Raw genomic sequence first — 12,919 nt, 5'->3', positions numbered from 1 at the left:
TCATTAAAGACGGAAACAGTCTGCATTCCTTCTCCCCCTCCATCCCCATCTACCAAAGAGGTTTAACCCAAAGCTGGCCCCGTAACCATGACGATGGACAAACAGAAAGACGGACGACAAAGTTGTTGGGCTCAAAAGAGGGAATCTTTGCTCATTAAATTATTTGACATGGGGACAAAAACATGGGGGAAATGGTTGAGAGGCACAGAGAGGGGCAGAAGTAAAAAAAGATCCTCGACTTTTCAGGCATTGAAATGCCTTGAAATGCCCTGAGGAGGCCAACTTTCATAGAGCCAATTGAATTGCAAAGGAAATGTCTCCAGTTAAGCATTTGAAAATGGTCTTGCCAGTTAGAGAGGGCTCTTCACCCAAAAGATGAAAGACTTGAACAGTGTCTAGACTCTTGGTGGGCCTTGGTTCCTCTGGTTTAAAATATTGTGGGGGAGAGTGTTGACTGATTGGAGTGTTTCTTTCTGTATTCTTTCCCAATAGTCTGGCCAGCGACTAAAGAAGAGGGGACACATGTATACTGTTTCACAGGAGCCACCTTGGACAAGACCTTGACCTGAAATCAAAGACAAATGCTTGCACGGCCTTTGATGAGCGAACATATAAAAATATACGAGGCAGCGCGAGTATAAAAAGCAGCTTCAGAACATGAAGTGGCTCCAAATGAGAGCTCTCTCGGTTTCTCTCAAAATGAAACAAGAATATTATTAAAAACTCCCAGGCTATAATCAGTCATTCATTCATTCATTCAATCTCCACCACATAATCATTTGTTTCCCGAGTCATGGCTTTCCCCTGCCAGTTGGAGAGGCCCCAGACCCTGGCCTCTGCTCTGCTCTAGCCTCTGTGGAGCTGAGTTGGTCTTACATTTAGCAAGCCCACATGTGACCGGGGGTGGTCAGGGACAGCTTTGTGTCACCGAAGCCAAAACATCAGTCACTACAGTGACAGGACTGGACACACTCCAAGCCCAAGGGGAAAGTATAGGCCTCGCCATATTCATCCCCTTATTTATAGTCATTGATCCATCCCCACAAAGTGACAAAATATCCAATATGAATGTACAAACCTAATGTAGATATGGAATACGGAATACCAAACAGCACTATATCTAGTTATGCATCTAAGTCCAGCGAGCCCATCTCTAACCAATCCTATCCTGCCATGTCAAGCACAATACTGAAAGTTTTGGAGACTGGGGTTTGAAAGGGCTAGATTGGTTACATCACTAGGCTGCAGGATATGATGGGTCTGTTGGTGTGTTTGTGTGTGAAAGAGAGAAACTTGGTGAATGGGGAACTCATAGTGTGGTCGGATATCTTTCTCAGTGTCTGACCACTTAAGTCAGCACTCAGAAACGGCCTCTACCCACAAACCAGAGGCACGTACCACCCTCACATTCCAACCAGTATAAACTGAAGGCTCAGATATTATGTACAAGCTCAGTAGACCCACACCACCATGTAACAGCATCAGCGTGAGGTTCGCTTGAGAACGAGTCTGTGCTCTTTTGTCCGATGTGTAATCGAAACGATAGTAAGACAACATATCGACACACAAGCTTTTTATGGGAACGTGGTCCTTTCCAGCTTGGTTCCAATAACTATGGTGGATGTGTAACCAGACTAACCCAGTACATCTCGGGCTTGGCTCAGTAGTGTGAAAATAGCTCTACTGTACCTGTCAGACACTGCCTTCATAAACTCCTCCAGCAGGTCATCATAGGCCTGGCCTCGAATCCTCTTGTGTCTCAGCCCGATGTACAATGGGTCCTTCAGCAGCTCCTAGAAAAAGTGTGTGTGTGGGGGAGGGAGGGAGGGGGGGGGGGGATTAGGGTCAGTTCATACAACTTTTTCCATCTGCAGCAGCTGGGTATGTCACACATACTGTAGGAACAGACATCACACTGTGAGGCATGAGAGAGAGAGGAGTTTGGTCTGATTGGGCTCCATTTACTCCTGCATTTTAGACCACTACTTATCTAAAAAAAAAAGACTGGGTTAGAGTTCACAAGGCCGCTATCCTTCAGACTCAGATACCACTGACCCTCACCAAATCAAAAGTGTTGGCCTTATCACCCTTGTTGGATTGAATACCATTTCTGTCGTCACTTTTCACTCCTCCCAAGGGCCATTATGGGAGAAACAAAGTCAGACTAGCTGGTAACGCTTAGATCCCTAAATTACCTCATTGCTGTAGGTAAAAGCTCAAATTAAGCTTCTGGACAAAAATATGTGGAAGTAATTTGCTGAAAGTCATTGGAAGAAGTAATCCACTCTCCCAAAACTCTTCGTTGAAAACTGTCCTTTGGTCAGAAAAGTGCATCGGTTTTCTTTTTTGTGTGCAATTACAACATGTTCAACTTTAAATCGGCCTATCATACCCCTTTTACTAGGGATTCAAATGCCACTGGTGTTGGCTGGATTTGTATCAGGCCTAATTTTGGGATTAAAAAACACCACACCGTTCACCAAAATATGGACCAATGGAGGAACCAATATGATGGGAAAGGTGAAATTAGGTTAGGTTACCATCACAAAGTCCAGTACCACATCCTGAGTAGTTAGTCCGTTTTATTGCGTTCCAAGCTGGCATGTTATGAATGTTGTTTCGAAGACGGCCAGATTGAGACAAAGAGAAAGACGGATTGACTAACTATGCTGGCACATCAGCCCTTTGACTGAGGCCGGAGTTCAGGTTGAGTGCGTGTGTGTGTGTGTGTGTGTGTGTGTGTGAGAGGAGAGCAATGGCATCTGGTATTATAGTGAATATTTAAAGGGTTAAAGGGCTTTGAGAGGACAAGAGGAGACATTCTCTTCAAACACAGACCAGGGTAGGATGCTGAGGAGTTTAATTTGCCAGCCTTAATATACGTCTCTTCTGTAGCCCCTCACATCTCTTCAGGGAGTGGAAGAGATGAGACTCTCCTCTATTCATAATGTCAATTTGCCCCATTGGATGGAGAGATAAAGGGAGGAGAAGGAGGAAGGTGTGGAGTTGGGATAAGGATCAGGAGCAGAGGTCACTGGGCGTGTGTGTGTGTGTGTGTGTGTGTGTGTGTGTGTGTGTGTGTGTGTGTGTGTGTGTGTGTGTGTGTGTGTGTGTGTGTGTGTGTGTATAGCTTGTCTGCATATCTGTGGTGATCCTGATGGAGTCCTTGGTGAAGAGGGGCCTGGGTTTAGAGGGCCCCTGTATGTGATTTATCACACACACACACACACACTTTGATGTGCACTTAACACACACACACACACACACACACACACACACTACATCATGACCACTCTACAATGTGTATCTTCTTTGATGTGGTCAGCTAGTGTTTTATTTTGTGTTTTTATACTGTACTTCTTCTATTTGTCTTATCTATCTCTGGCATGTCTGTAAAGAGAGCCACTTGGAGCCAGGTTCTAAATGCGGGATGTCCTCCCTAGGCTACCGCTTGTCTTCTACCCCCATCCCCAATCCTGGCCCCCCTGTCTGCCTCACTGTTTGCTTCAGTGGAGGCTACTGAGAAGAGGAAGGGGAGGACCATCCTCCTCAGTGAATTTCATTTTTTGATAAAACTACACTAAATATATTCGTATTTCACCAAATAATTTATTAAAACACACTGTTTTGCAATGAAGGTCTACAGTAGTCTCAACAGCACTCTGTAGGGTAGCACTATGGTGTAGCTGGAGGACAGCTAGCTTCCGTCCTCCTCTGGTTACATTGACGAGGCTCATGGTTCTTACCCCCTTCCATAGACTTACACAGTAATTATGACATCTTCCATAGGACGTCCTCCAACCTATTAGAGCTCTTGTAGCATGAACTGGCATGTTGTCCAAACAATCAAAGGATTGGAGAATGAATCTAGTACTGAAAGCATAAGCATAAGCCACTGCATAAAATGTTTTGAGTAGTTGACTCAGAGAGAAAGACAATAGTTAAACAGTTTTGAACAAATTGTGACAATGATCTAGGCTGTGTGTAGCGGTAATGATACGGTTTGGCTTGGAAAGGTTTTTTCGCCTGGTCACATACAGCTGATGTGTTGTGAATTGAAATCCACAAGCAAAGGGAAAAGGTGAGAAGCAGGAGAGTGCATAGATGTGAAAAGGAATACAACGTGGCTGCTATGAAAGTGAACTCTGAATGGACACCCCACTTTGCGTCCAGGAGAGCCCACCCAACACATTGTGTGGGATGACATCACCGGGGTCTCATTTCAGTGTGTGTGTTGTGAGACAGAGGCTATACCAGGTAATTTCAGTGAAAGAGAAAGGGAGAGAAAGAGGGAGTGAGTGGGAGAGCGAAAGAGCTAGATGAGAGAGGGCCAACTTTCCCATAACACTCACTGTTTAGTTTATTTCCCAAAAGACACATTTAGATAAATGGCCATTTAGAGAAAAACAAATGTATGTGTTGTATACTCACTCTACAGATCTGTTTACTGGGAGGGAAAACAATGTGCAGACACAGAGACATGTCTTACTGATGAGTGTGAGTGTATACAGTTGAAGTCGGAAGTTTACATACACTTAGGTTGGAGTCATTAAAACTTGTTTTTCAACCACTACACAAATTTCTTAATGACAAACTAGTTTTAGAAGTCGGTTAGGACATCTACTTTGTGTATTACACAAGTAATTTTTCCAACAATTGTATACTGACAGATTATTTCACTTATAATTCACTGTATCACAATTCCAGTGGGTCAGAAGTTTACACACTTGTTTAAACAGCTTGGAAAATTCCAGAAAATTATGTCATGGCTTTAAAGCTTCTGATAGGCTAATTGACATCCTTTGAGTCAATTGGAGATGTACCTGTGGATCTATTTCAAGGCCTACCTTCAAACTCAGTGCCTCAGTGCCTCTTTGCTTGACATCATGGGAAAATCAAATATAATCAGCCAAGATCTCAGAAAAAAAAATTGTAGACCTCCACAAGTCTGGTTCATCCTTGGGAGCAATTTCCAAATGCCTGATGGTACCACGTTCATCTGTACAAACAATAATTTGCAAGAATAAACACCATGGGACCACGCAGCCGTCGTACCGCTCAGTGCGAAAAGTGCAAATCAATCCCAGAACAACAGCAAAGGACCTTGTGAAGATGCTGAAGGAAACAGGTACAAAAGTATCTATATTCACAGTAAAACGAGTCCTATATCGAAATAACCTGAAAGGCCGCTCAGCAAGGAAGAAGCCACTGCTCCAAAACCACCATAAAAAACCCAGATTATGGTTTGCAACTGCACATGGGGACAAAGATCGTATTTGTTGGAGAAATGTCCTCTGGTCTGATGAAACAAAAATAGATATGTTTGGCCATAATGACCATCGTTATGTTTGGAGGAAAAAGGGGGAGGCTTGCAAGCCGAAGAACTCTATCCCAACCGGGAAGCACAGGGGTGGCAGCATCATGTTGTGGGGGTGCTTTGCTGCAGGACGGACTAGTGCACTTCACAAAATAGATGGCATCATGAGGAGGAAAATTATGTGGATATATTGAAGCAACATCTCAAGACATCAGTCAGGAAGTTAAAGCTAAGTCGCAAATGGGTCTTCCAAATGGACAATGACCCCAAGCACACTTCCAAAGTTGTGGCAAAATGGCTTAAAGACAAAGTCAAGGTATTGGATTGGCCATCACAAAGCCCTGACCTCAATCCTATCGAAGATTTGTGGGCAGAACTGAAAAAACGTGTGTGAGCAAGGAGGCCTACAAACCTGACTCAGTTACACCAGCTCTGTCATGAGGGATGGGCCAAAATTCACCCAACTTATTGTGGGAAGCTTGTCTTCCACAAGCTACTCGAAACATTTGACACAAGTTAAACAATTTAAAGGCAATGCTACCAAATACTAATTGAGTGTATGTAAACTTCTGGCCCACTTGGGAATGTGATGAAAGAAATAAAAACTGAAATAAATCATTGTCTCTAATGTTATTCTGACATTTCACATTCTTAAAATAAAATGGTGATCTAACTGACCTAAGACAGGGAACGATTACTAGCATTAAATGTCAGGAAATGTGAAAAGTGGAGTTTAAATGTATTTGGCTAAGGTGTATGTAAACTTCCGACTTCAATTGTATGTCTGTGTGTGGAAAATAGACGAGAGAGAGAGCGAGATGTGCATCTGTGTATGTGCTTGTGTATGTGATGAGATGCAAGAGAGCTGAATGATGCGTCTTTAACAGAAACAGTGTGTGTGTGTATGCGTGTTTGTGTGTGCGTGAGAGGGAGAGAGGGAGATGTCCACAGGTAGCAGAAACCCCACAGCATAGCACATCCCATAAATCAGAAACATCCTATACAGGAGCTCTGCCATATCCCATCTGTTTACTGGACATGTTCCCAAAACATTACCCCTGGACATGTTCCCAAAACATTACCCCTGGACATGTTCCCAAAACATTACCCCTGGACATGTTCCCAAAACATTACCCCTTGCTATATCATGTTCTGGAATTACACACTACCACAGGGAGAAGAACATGACTGGGGGAGATCCAAGCTGAGTCTCACATAGCACCCTACAGTACTTCCTCATTCCTATATACTTTTGACCAGGTCTCATAGGGAATAGGGTGCCATTTTGGACACAACCCAGTCTTTCCAGTCAAGGTCCAGACGTCGCAAGCCTGACCTCAGTCAAGGAGTCCTCATACCTACCCAAGGTCAGAAATAAGCCGATAACGACAGTCATGTTTTCAATTATTTACTGCCAACCTCCCGCCACCTCCTACCGCTGTGTAACCCTCTGTCTGTAGGGGCTGGAGCACGGCATCAGACCAGTGTGTCTGAGATAATATATTATGACTCATGCCAAAGGAACTCCATATGGCTTAAGACACACAGGCACTCCATTTATCTTATTACAACTCATTTGGCCTGTCACCTCTTCAGAACACAATGGAAAACTAGAGACTAGAGTGCAAGGCCCTAGTTCTCGTGAGGTTGTGGATCACATGCACGCGCACACACAGACACGTGCGCACACACATAAATCTGTGCGTGTGTCTAGGAATACATGGGTGCGCCCGTGCCTGAATGAGTGTTTGTGTGCGTGTAGTCATCCTGATGGAGTGCTTGCTGGCACATGCTGCTGCCCGGGGCGGGCGAGTTGATTTTTAAGGTAAATGTGCGTGGCCTTTCGTAAACTCTGACAGATGCTGCGGTGTGATATTATTTTGCAGTGCTACATCTGCAAACACTTTACACGTTTGGAAAACAACAGGCAGAAACCTGTAAATCCTCTGAGTGTGAGGAAGAACACCTTTTCACACGTGAAGGTTACGGCCCATTCTAGCACTGTGTGATTTGAAGAACTGCCCATTATTCTCAACAGTTGCAGTACAGTCCCTGCCACAGACACACATCATACAAAGGGAGAGTAGCATGAAATATGAGCACACACCGCTAAATGCACATGTAAAAAAAAAAGATTCCTTACATACACATACATAAACTCAGCAAAAAAATAAACAACCATTTTTCAGGACCCTGTCTTTCAAAGATAATTCGTAAAAATCCCAATAACTTCACAGATCTTCATTGTAAAGGAGTTTAAACACTGTTTCCCATGCTTATTCAATGACCCATAAACAATTAATGAACATGCACCTGTGGAACGGTCATTAAGACACTAACAGCTTACAGACGGTAGGCAACTAAGGTCACAGTTATGACAACTTAGGACACTAAAGAGGCCTTTCTACTGACTCTGAAAAACACCAAAAGAAAAATCCCCAGGGTCTCTGCTCATATGTGTGAACGTGCAAGGAGGCATGAGGACTGCAGATGTGGCCAGGGCAATAAATTGCAATGTCCGTACTGTGAGGCGGCTAAGACAGCGCTACAGGGAGACAGGACGGACAGCTGATCGTCCTCGCAGTGGCAGACCACGTGTAACAACACCTACACAAGATCAGTACATCCGAACATCACACCTGCGGGACAGGTACAGAATGGCAACAACAACTGCCCGAGTTACACCAAGAACGCACAATCCTGCCATCAGTGCTCAGACTGTCCGCAATAGGCTGAGAGAGGCTGGACTGAGGGCTTGTAGGCCTGTTGTAAGGCATGTCCTCGCCAGACATCACAGGCAACAACGTCGCCTATGGGCACAAACCCATCATCGCTGGAGCAGACAGGACTGACAAAAAGTGCTCTTCACTGACGAGCCGCGGTTTTGTCTCACCAGGGGGATGGTTGGATTCGCATTTATCGTCGAAGGAATGAGCGTTACACCGAGGCCTGTACTCTGGAGCGGGATCGATTTGGAGGTGGAGGGTCCGTCATGGTCTGGGGCAGTGTGTCACAGCATCATTGGACTGAGCTTGTTGTCATTTCAGGCAATCTCAAAATTGTGTGTTACAGGGAAGACATCCTCCTCCCTCATGTGGTACCCTTCCTGCAGGCTCATCTTGAAATGACCCTCCAGCATGACAATTTCACCAGCCATACTGTTTGTTCTGTGCGTGAATTCCTGCAAGACAGGAATGTCAGTGTTCTGCCATGGCCAGCGAAGAGCCCGGATCTCAATCCCATTGACCACGTCTGGGACCTGTTGAATCGGCGGGTGAGGGCTAGGGCCATTCCCCCCAGAAATGTATGGGAACTTGCAGGTGCCTTGGTGGAAGAGTGGGGTAACATCTCACAGCAAAAACTGGCAAATCTGGTGCAGTACTTAATGCAGCATGTGGCCACACCAGATACTGACTGTTACTTTTGATTTTGACCCCCCCTTTGTTCAGGGACACATATTCCATTTCTGGTAGTCACATGTCTGTGGAACGTGTTCAGTTTATGTCACAGTTGTTGAATCTTATGTTCATACAAATATTTACACATGTTAATTAAGTTTGCTGAGAATAAACGCAGTTGACAGTGAGAGGACGTAACTTTTTTTGCTGAGTTTACGTACATGTATGTAGTCATTAAAACATACATGTATGGAGTCATTAAAACTCATTTTTCAACCACTACACAAATTTCTTGATAACAAACTATATAGTTTTGGCAAGTCAGTTAGGACATCTGCTTTGTGTATGACAAGTAATTTTTCCAATAATTGTAAACAGACAGATTATTTCACTTATAATTCACTGTATCATAATTCCAGTGGGTCAGAAGTTTACATACACTAAGTTGACTGTGCCTTCAAACAGCTTGGAAAATTCCAGAAAAGGATGTCATGGCGTTAGAAGCTTCTGATAGGCTAATTGACATAATTTGAGTCAATTGGAGGTGTTTTTTGTAGACCTCCACAAGACTGGTTCATCCTTGGGAGCAATTTCCAAACGCCGGAAGGTATCACATTCATCTGAACAAACAATAGTACGCAAGAACACCATGGAACCACGCAGCAATCATACCGCTCAGGTCTCCTAGAGATGAACGTACTTCGGTGCAAAAGGACCTTGTGAAGGACCTTGTGAAAAAGTGCAAAAGGACCTTGTGAAGATGCTGGAGGAAAAAGGTAAAAAGTATCTATATCCACAGTAAAATGAGTCCTATATTGACATAACCTGAAAGGCCGCTCAGCGTAAAAAAGCCAGGCTTGCATGTCGAATGGCTTGCACGTCGAAGAATACCATCCCAACCGTGAAGCACGGGGGTGGCAGCATCATGTTGTGGGGGTACTTTGCTGCAGGAGGGACTGGTGCACTTCACAAAATAGATGGCATTACGAGGAGGAAAGTGATGTGGATATATTGAAGCAACATCTCAAGATGGCAAAATGGCTTAAGGACAACAAAGTCAAGGTAAAGGCAATGCTACCAAATACTAATTGAGTGTATGCAAACTTCTGACCCACTGGGAATGTGATGAAAGAAAGAAAAGCTGAAATAAATCATTCTCTCTACTATTAATCTGACATTTCACCTTCTTAAAATAAAGTGGTGGTCCTAACTGACCTAAGACAGGGAATTTTTACTAGGATTAAATGTCAGGAATTGTGTAAAACTGAGTGTAAATGTATTTGGCTAAGGTGTATGTAAACTTCCGACTTCAGCTGTACATACAGAAACGAATAGAGGAACATAGAAGGTAGACAGACCGAGACAAATCCAGACATAGCAGAGAAACACATCGCAACCATGCACGCACACAGACACTACAGACACATACTCTTAGAAAAAAGAGAACCATTTTTGAACACCAAAAAGTACCGGGAACCAAAAATGGTTCTTCAAAGATTTTCCCTATGGGGACAACCAAAAAACCCTTTTAGGTTGTAGATAGATTTTTTCTAAGAGCGCAGACATACACACACACGAATATATGGTAATAAACCCCCATTTGCTCTCATCCTTTGGGAGCAGCTACAGAGTGCATTGAGGACACAGACAAAGACTATGAGGCAGCTCGTTAAAGTGGGTATTTTGATGCCTATAAACGTACGGGAAGAGTTGAGCATCCCCCCCAAGCATCCCTAAACTGGATCTGTGCACCATAGATGGCTTCTGGATAGTCTATGGTCTTTCAAAATCTTTCAATAGAACAATAGAGTTCATGCATAGAAATGTCTATGGAGACGCCACTAAAGAGATGGGGGGGCCAAAGGCCATGGTATTTACCTCTGCTATGAGGCAGAACAGAGTGGGAGAAACTGGCAGAGAGAGAGAAAATATAATCCTGTTCACCAGGATCCAATGCCACCTACTGTATTCATGCTGCAGTGCAAGATCTTTTATAGGTTCTCTCATAAGCCTTTTATGTGTGTTTTATGAATACGGGGTATTTCTGCTGGGTCTCAGTGTAGTTTGATGAAGTGTGAATTGGCCAGCCAACATAAGAGAACATGGAGAGAGTTTGTGGACACCGTCCACACAGCGAATGCTACATCGGACATGGATAGGGCTAGTCCCTCTGTTCAACTCTGTTTCCAGTCTCCTTCCCTTTCCCTCCCCCTTCCTTTATTTATCCAACTTTTATACTGGTGTCCTCGTTTTGCTGCATATTTTTATTTTTATTTTTTTATTTTACCTTTATTTAACTAGGCAAGTCAGTTAAGAACAAATTCTTATTTTCAATGACGGCCTAGGAACAGTGGGTTAACTGCCTGTTCAGGGGCAGAACGACAGATTTGTACCTTGTCAGCTCTGGGATTTGGAGTGTCTCTCATTATTTCTCTCCATCTCCTTTGATTATTGCCAGTCGTTTACATCTTTGACCGGTCCTATACCCGGGTAACCCCAAATCCATCTCCCTCTTCTTTCCTCCCACCCTTTATCCATCTATCCTTCTTTCACAGTGATGTCTTCTTTTAGGTCTCCTTCTCAGCATCTTGATAACTGTCTAGATCATGTCTATCCTTGACCGGACCGACTCAACTAACCCCAAATCACCATTCATCCTCTCCCCAACTCTTATACTGAAACACAATCAGTGGCTAGGAGAGCTGGTCCAGGCCCAGGAAATCAGAGGATGGCTCAGAGTTGACTCAGCTGTGGCTTAAAAGACAGGCAGCAGGCATGTGGTGGCAGTGCCCCACCCTTTGGCCCAGCTCTGGATGACATGTAGAAAATACACAGTTTAAATATAGCCGTGTACACAAAACAGACTATTCTTGGTTTGCTCCCGTTTAACAGTGTAGCCACAGCACACGTGCCGCCCGGCCTAGAGTGAGGCTCCTCTTTCAGCTATAAAGAGGAGGGCCAGGCCATACATAGGACCAATGGGACCAGCAGGAAAAACCAAACCAGAGGGCCTCTTTGAATACTGTTGACTGGCGGTGCTGGCGGATTGAATAGGTGCTTTTCTAGCTGGCATGGGTGAACGGTGCTGCTTTCCTCAGTTGCGTTCCCTGGTTGTAAAGTGTTAGAACTTCTCGTTTCTTGGCTGTTAGTGTTTGGAAATTGGAGTTTGGAGACTGAGGGGCTTACCTGATTATAACGTATTGACTTGAGGGTATTTTCTTAGCTGGCAAATTACGTCTAGCATATAATATGTTACAAAGTTGACCGTTTTTTGTTATGTAGTTGACAGGTGTCAAGTGTAGGATAAAGTGAAGTGTATCATCTTGTTTGCATGTAGCTATGTATTCATTTGGTTGTTGGGTGTGTCTCTTCTTACCTCATTGTCTGTGCCCACATCCAGCATGACTGGTAGACACTGCTGGGGTGGCATGCCTCCACAGGCCGTGTAGAGTGCCAGTTTGCCCACAGGGATGCCCATGCCATAGCAGCCCAGGTCCCCCAGGCCCAGGATCCTCTCTCCGTCCGTCACACACACCGCCTGTCAATCACATCACATCTGTCAATCATACCTGTGATTCTATGTCAATCAAATACATTATCAGTCAGAGCAGACTGTCTATGGCTCTTGATAAGTCATTTCCTTTCGGATTCCTGTTTGAAATAGCCAAAAATGTTATAATATCAGGCAGTGAAAATACAGTAATTAGCAAATAAAGCCAGCATATTCATTAGCCAATCAGTTACAGTAAGTGTACATGATTAAACAGGAAATAGTCACACTACGTCAACAGTGAAGTGGTGACTCCGGGATGCTGGGTTCCTCTGTCCAGTGTCTGTTCTTTTGCCCATCTTAATCTTTCCTTCTAATTGGCCAGTCTGAGATATGGCTTTTTCTTTGCAACTCTGCCTAGAAGACCAGCATTCCGGAGTCACCTCTTCACTGTTGACGTTGAGAATGGCGTTTTGCGGGTACTATTTAATGAAGCTGCCAGTTGAGGACTTGTGAGGCGTCTGTTTCTCAAACAAGACTCTCCTAATGTACGTATCCTCTTGATCAATTAGCCTTTTAAATGATAAACAGGAGTGATGGTTGCTGATAATGGGCCTCTGTACACCCATTATCAGCCTATGTAGATATTCCATAAAATAATTCAGCCGTTTCCAGTTACAATAGTCATCTACAACATTAACAATGTCTACACTG

At 44.0% G+C, this 12,919-nt stretch overlaps 1 protein-coding gene across 1 annotated transcript in view; it reads right to left on the bottom strand.

The window, feature by feature from the left end:
• LOC139394745 (malic enzyme 1, NADP(+)-dependent, cytosolic) overlaps positions 1-12,919 on the bottom strand; it is a 113,035-nt gene that overhangs the window by 22,392 nt on the left and 77,724 nt on the right. Inside the window, exons 5-6 of the mRNA XM_071142819.1 lie at positions 12,092-12,253; positions 1,690-1,793 (exon numbers count right to left, since the gene is read on the bottom strand). Of these exons, the coding sequence (XP_070998920.1) occupies positions 1,690-1,793; positions 12,092-12,253 (266 nt within the window). The remainder of the gene's footprint in view (positions 1-1,689; positions 1,794-12,091; positions 12,254-12,919) is intronic.

Source organism: Oncorhynchus clarkii, chromosome 3 (genome assembly GCF_045791955.1).
Source record: "Oncorhynchus clarkii lewisi isolate Uvic-CL-2024 chromosome 3, UVic_Ocla_1.0, whole genome shotgun sequence".
NCBI lineage: Eukaryota > Metazoa > Chordata > Actinopteri > Salmoniformes > Salmonidae > Oncorhynchus > Oncorhynchus clarkii.
This window is presented reverse-complemented; position numbering and strand designations above follow the sequence as displayed.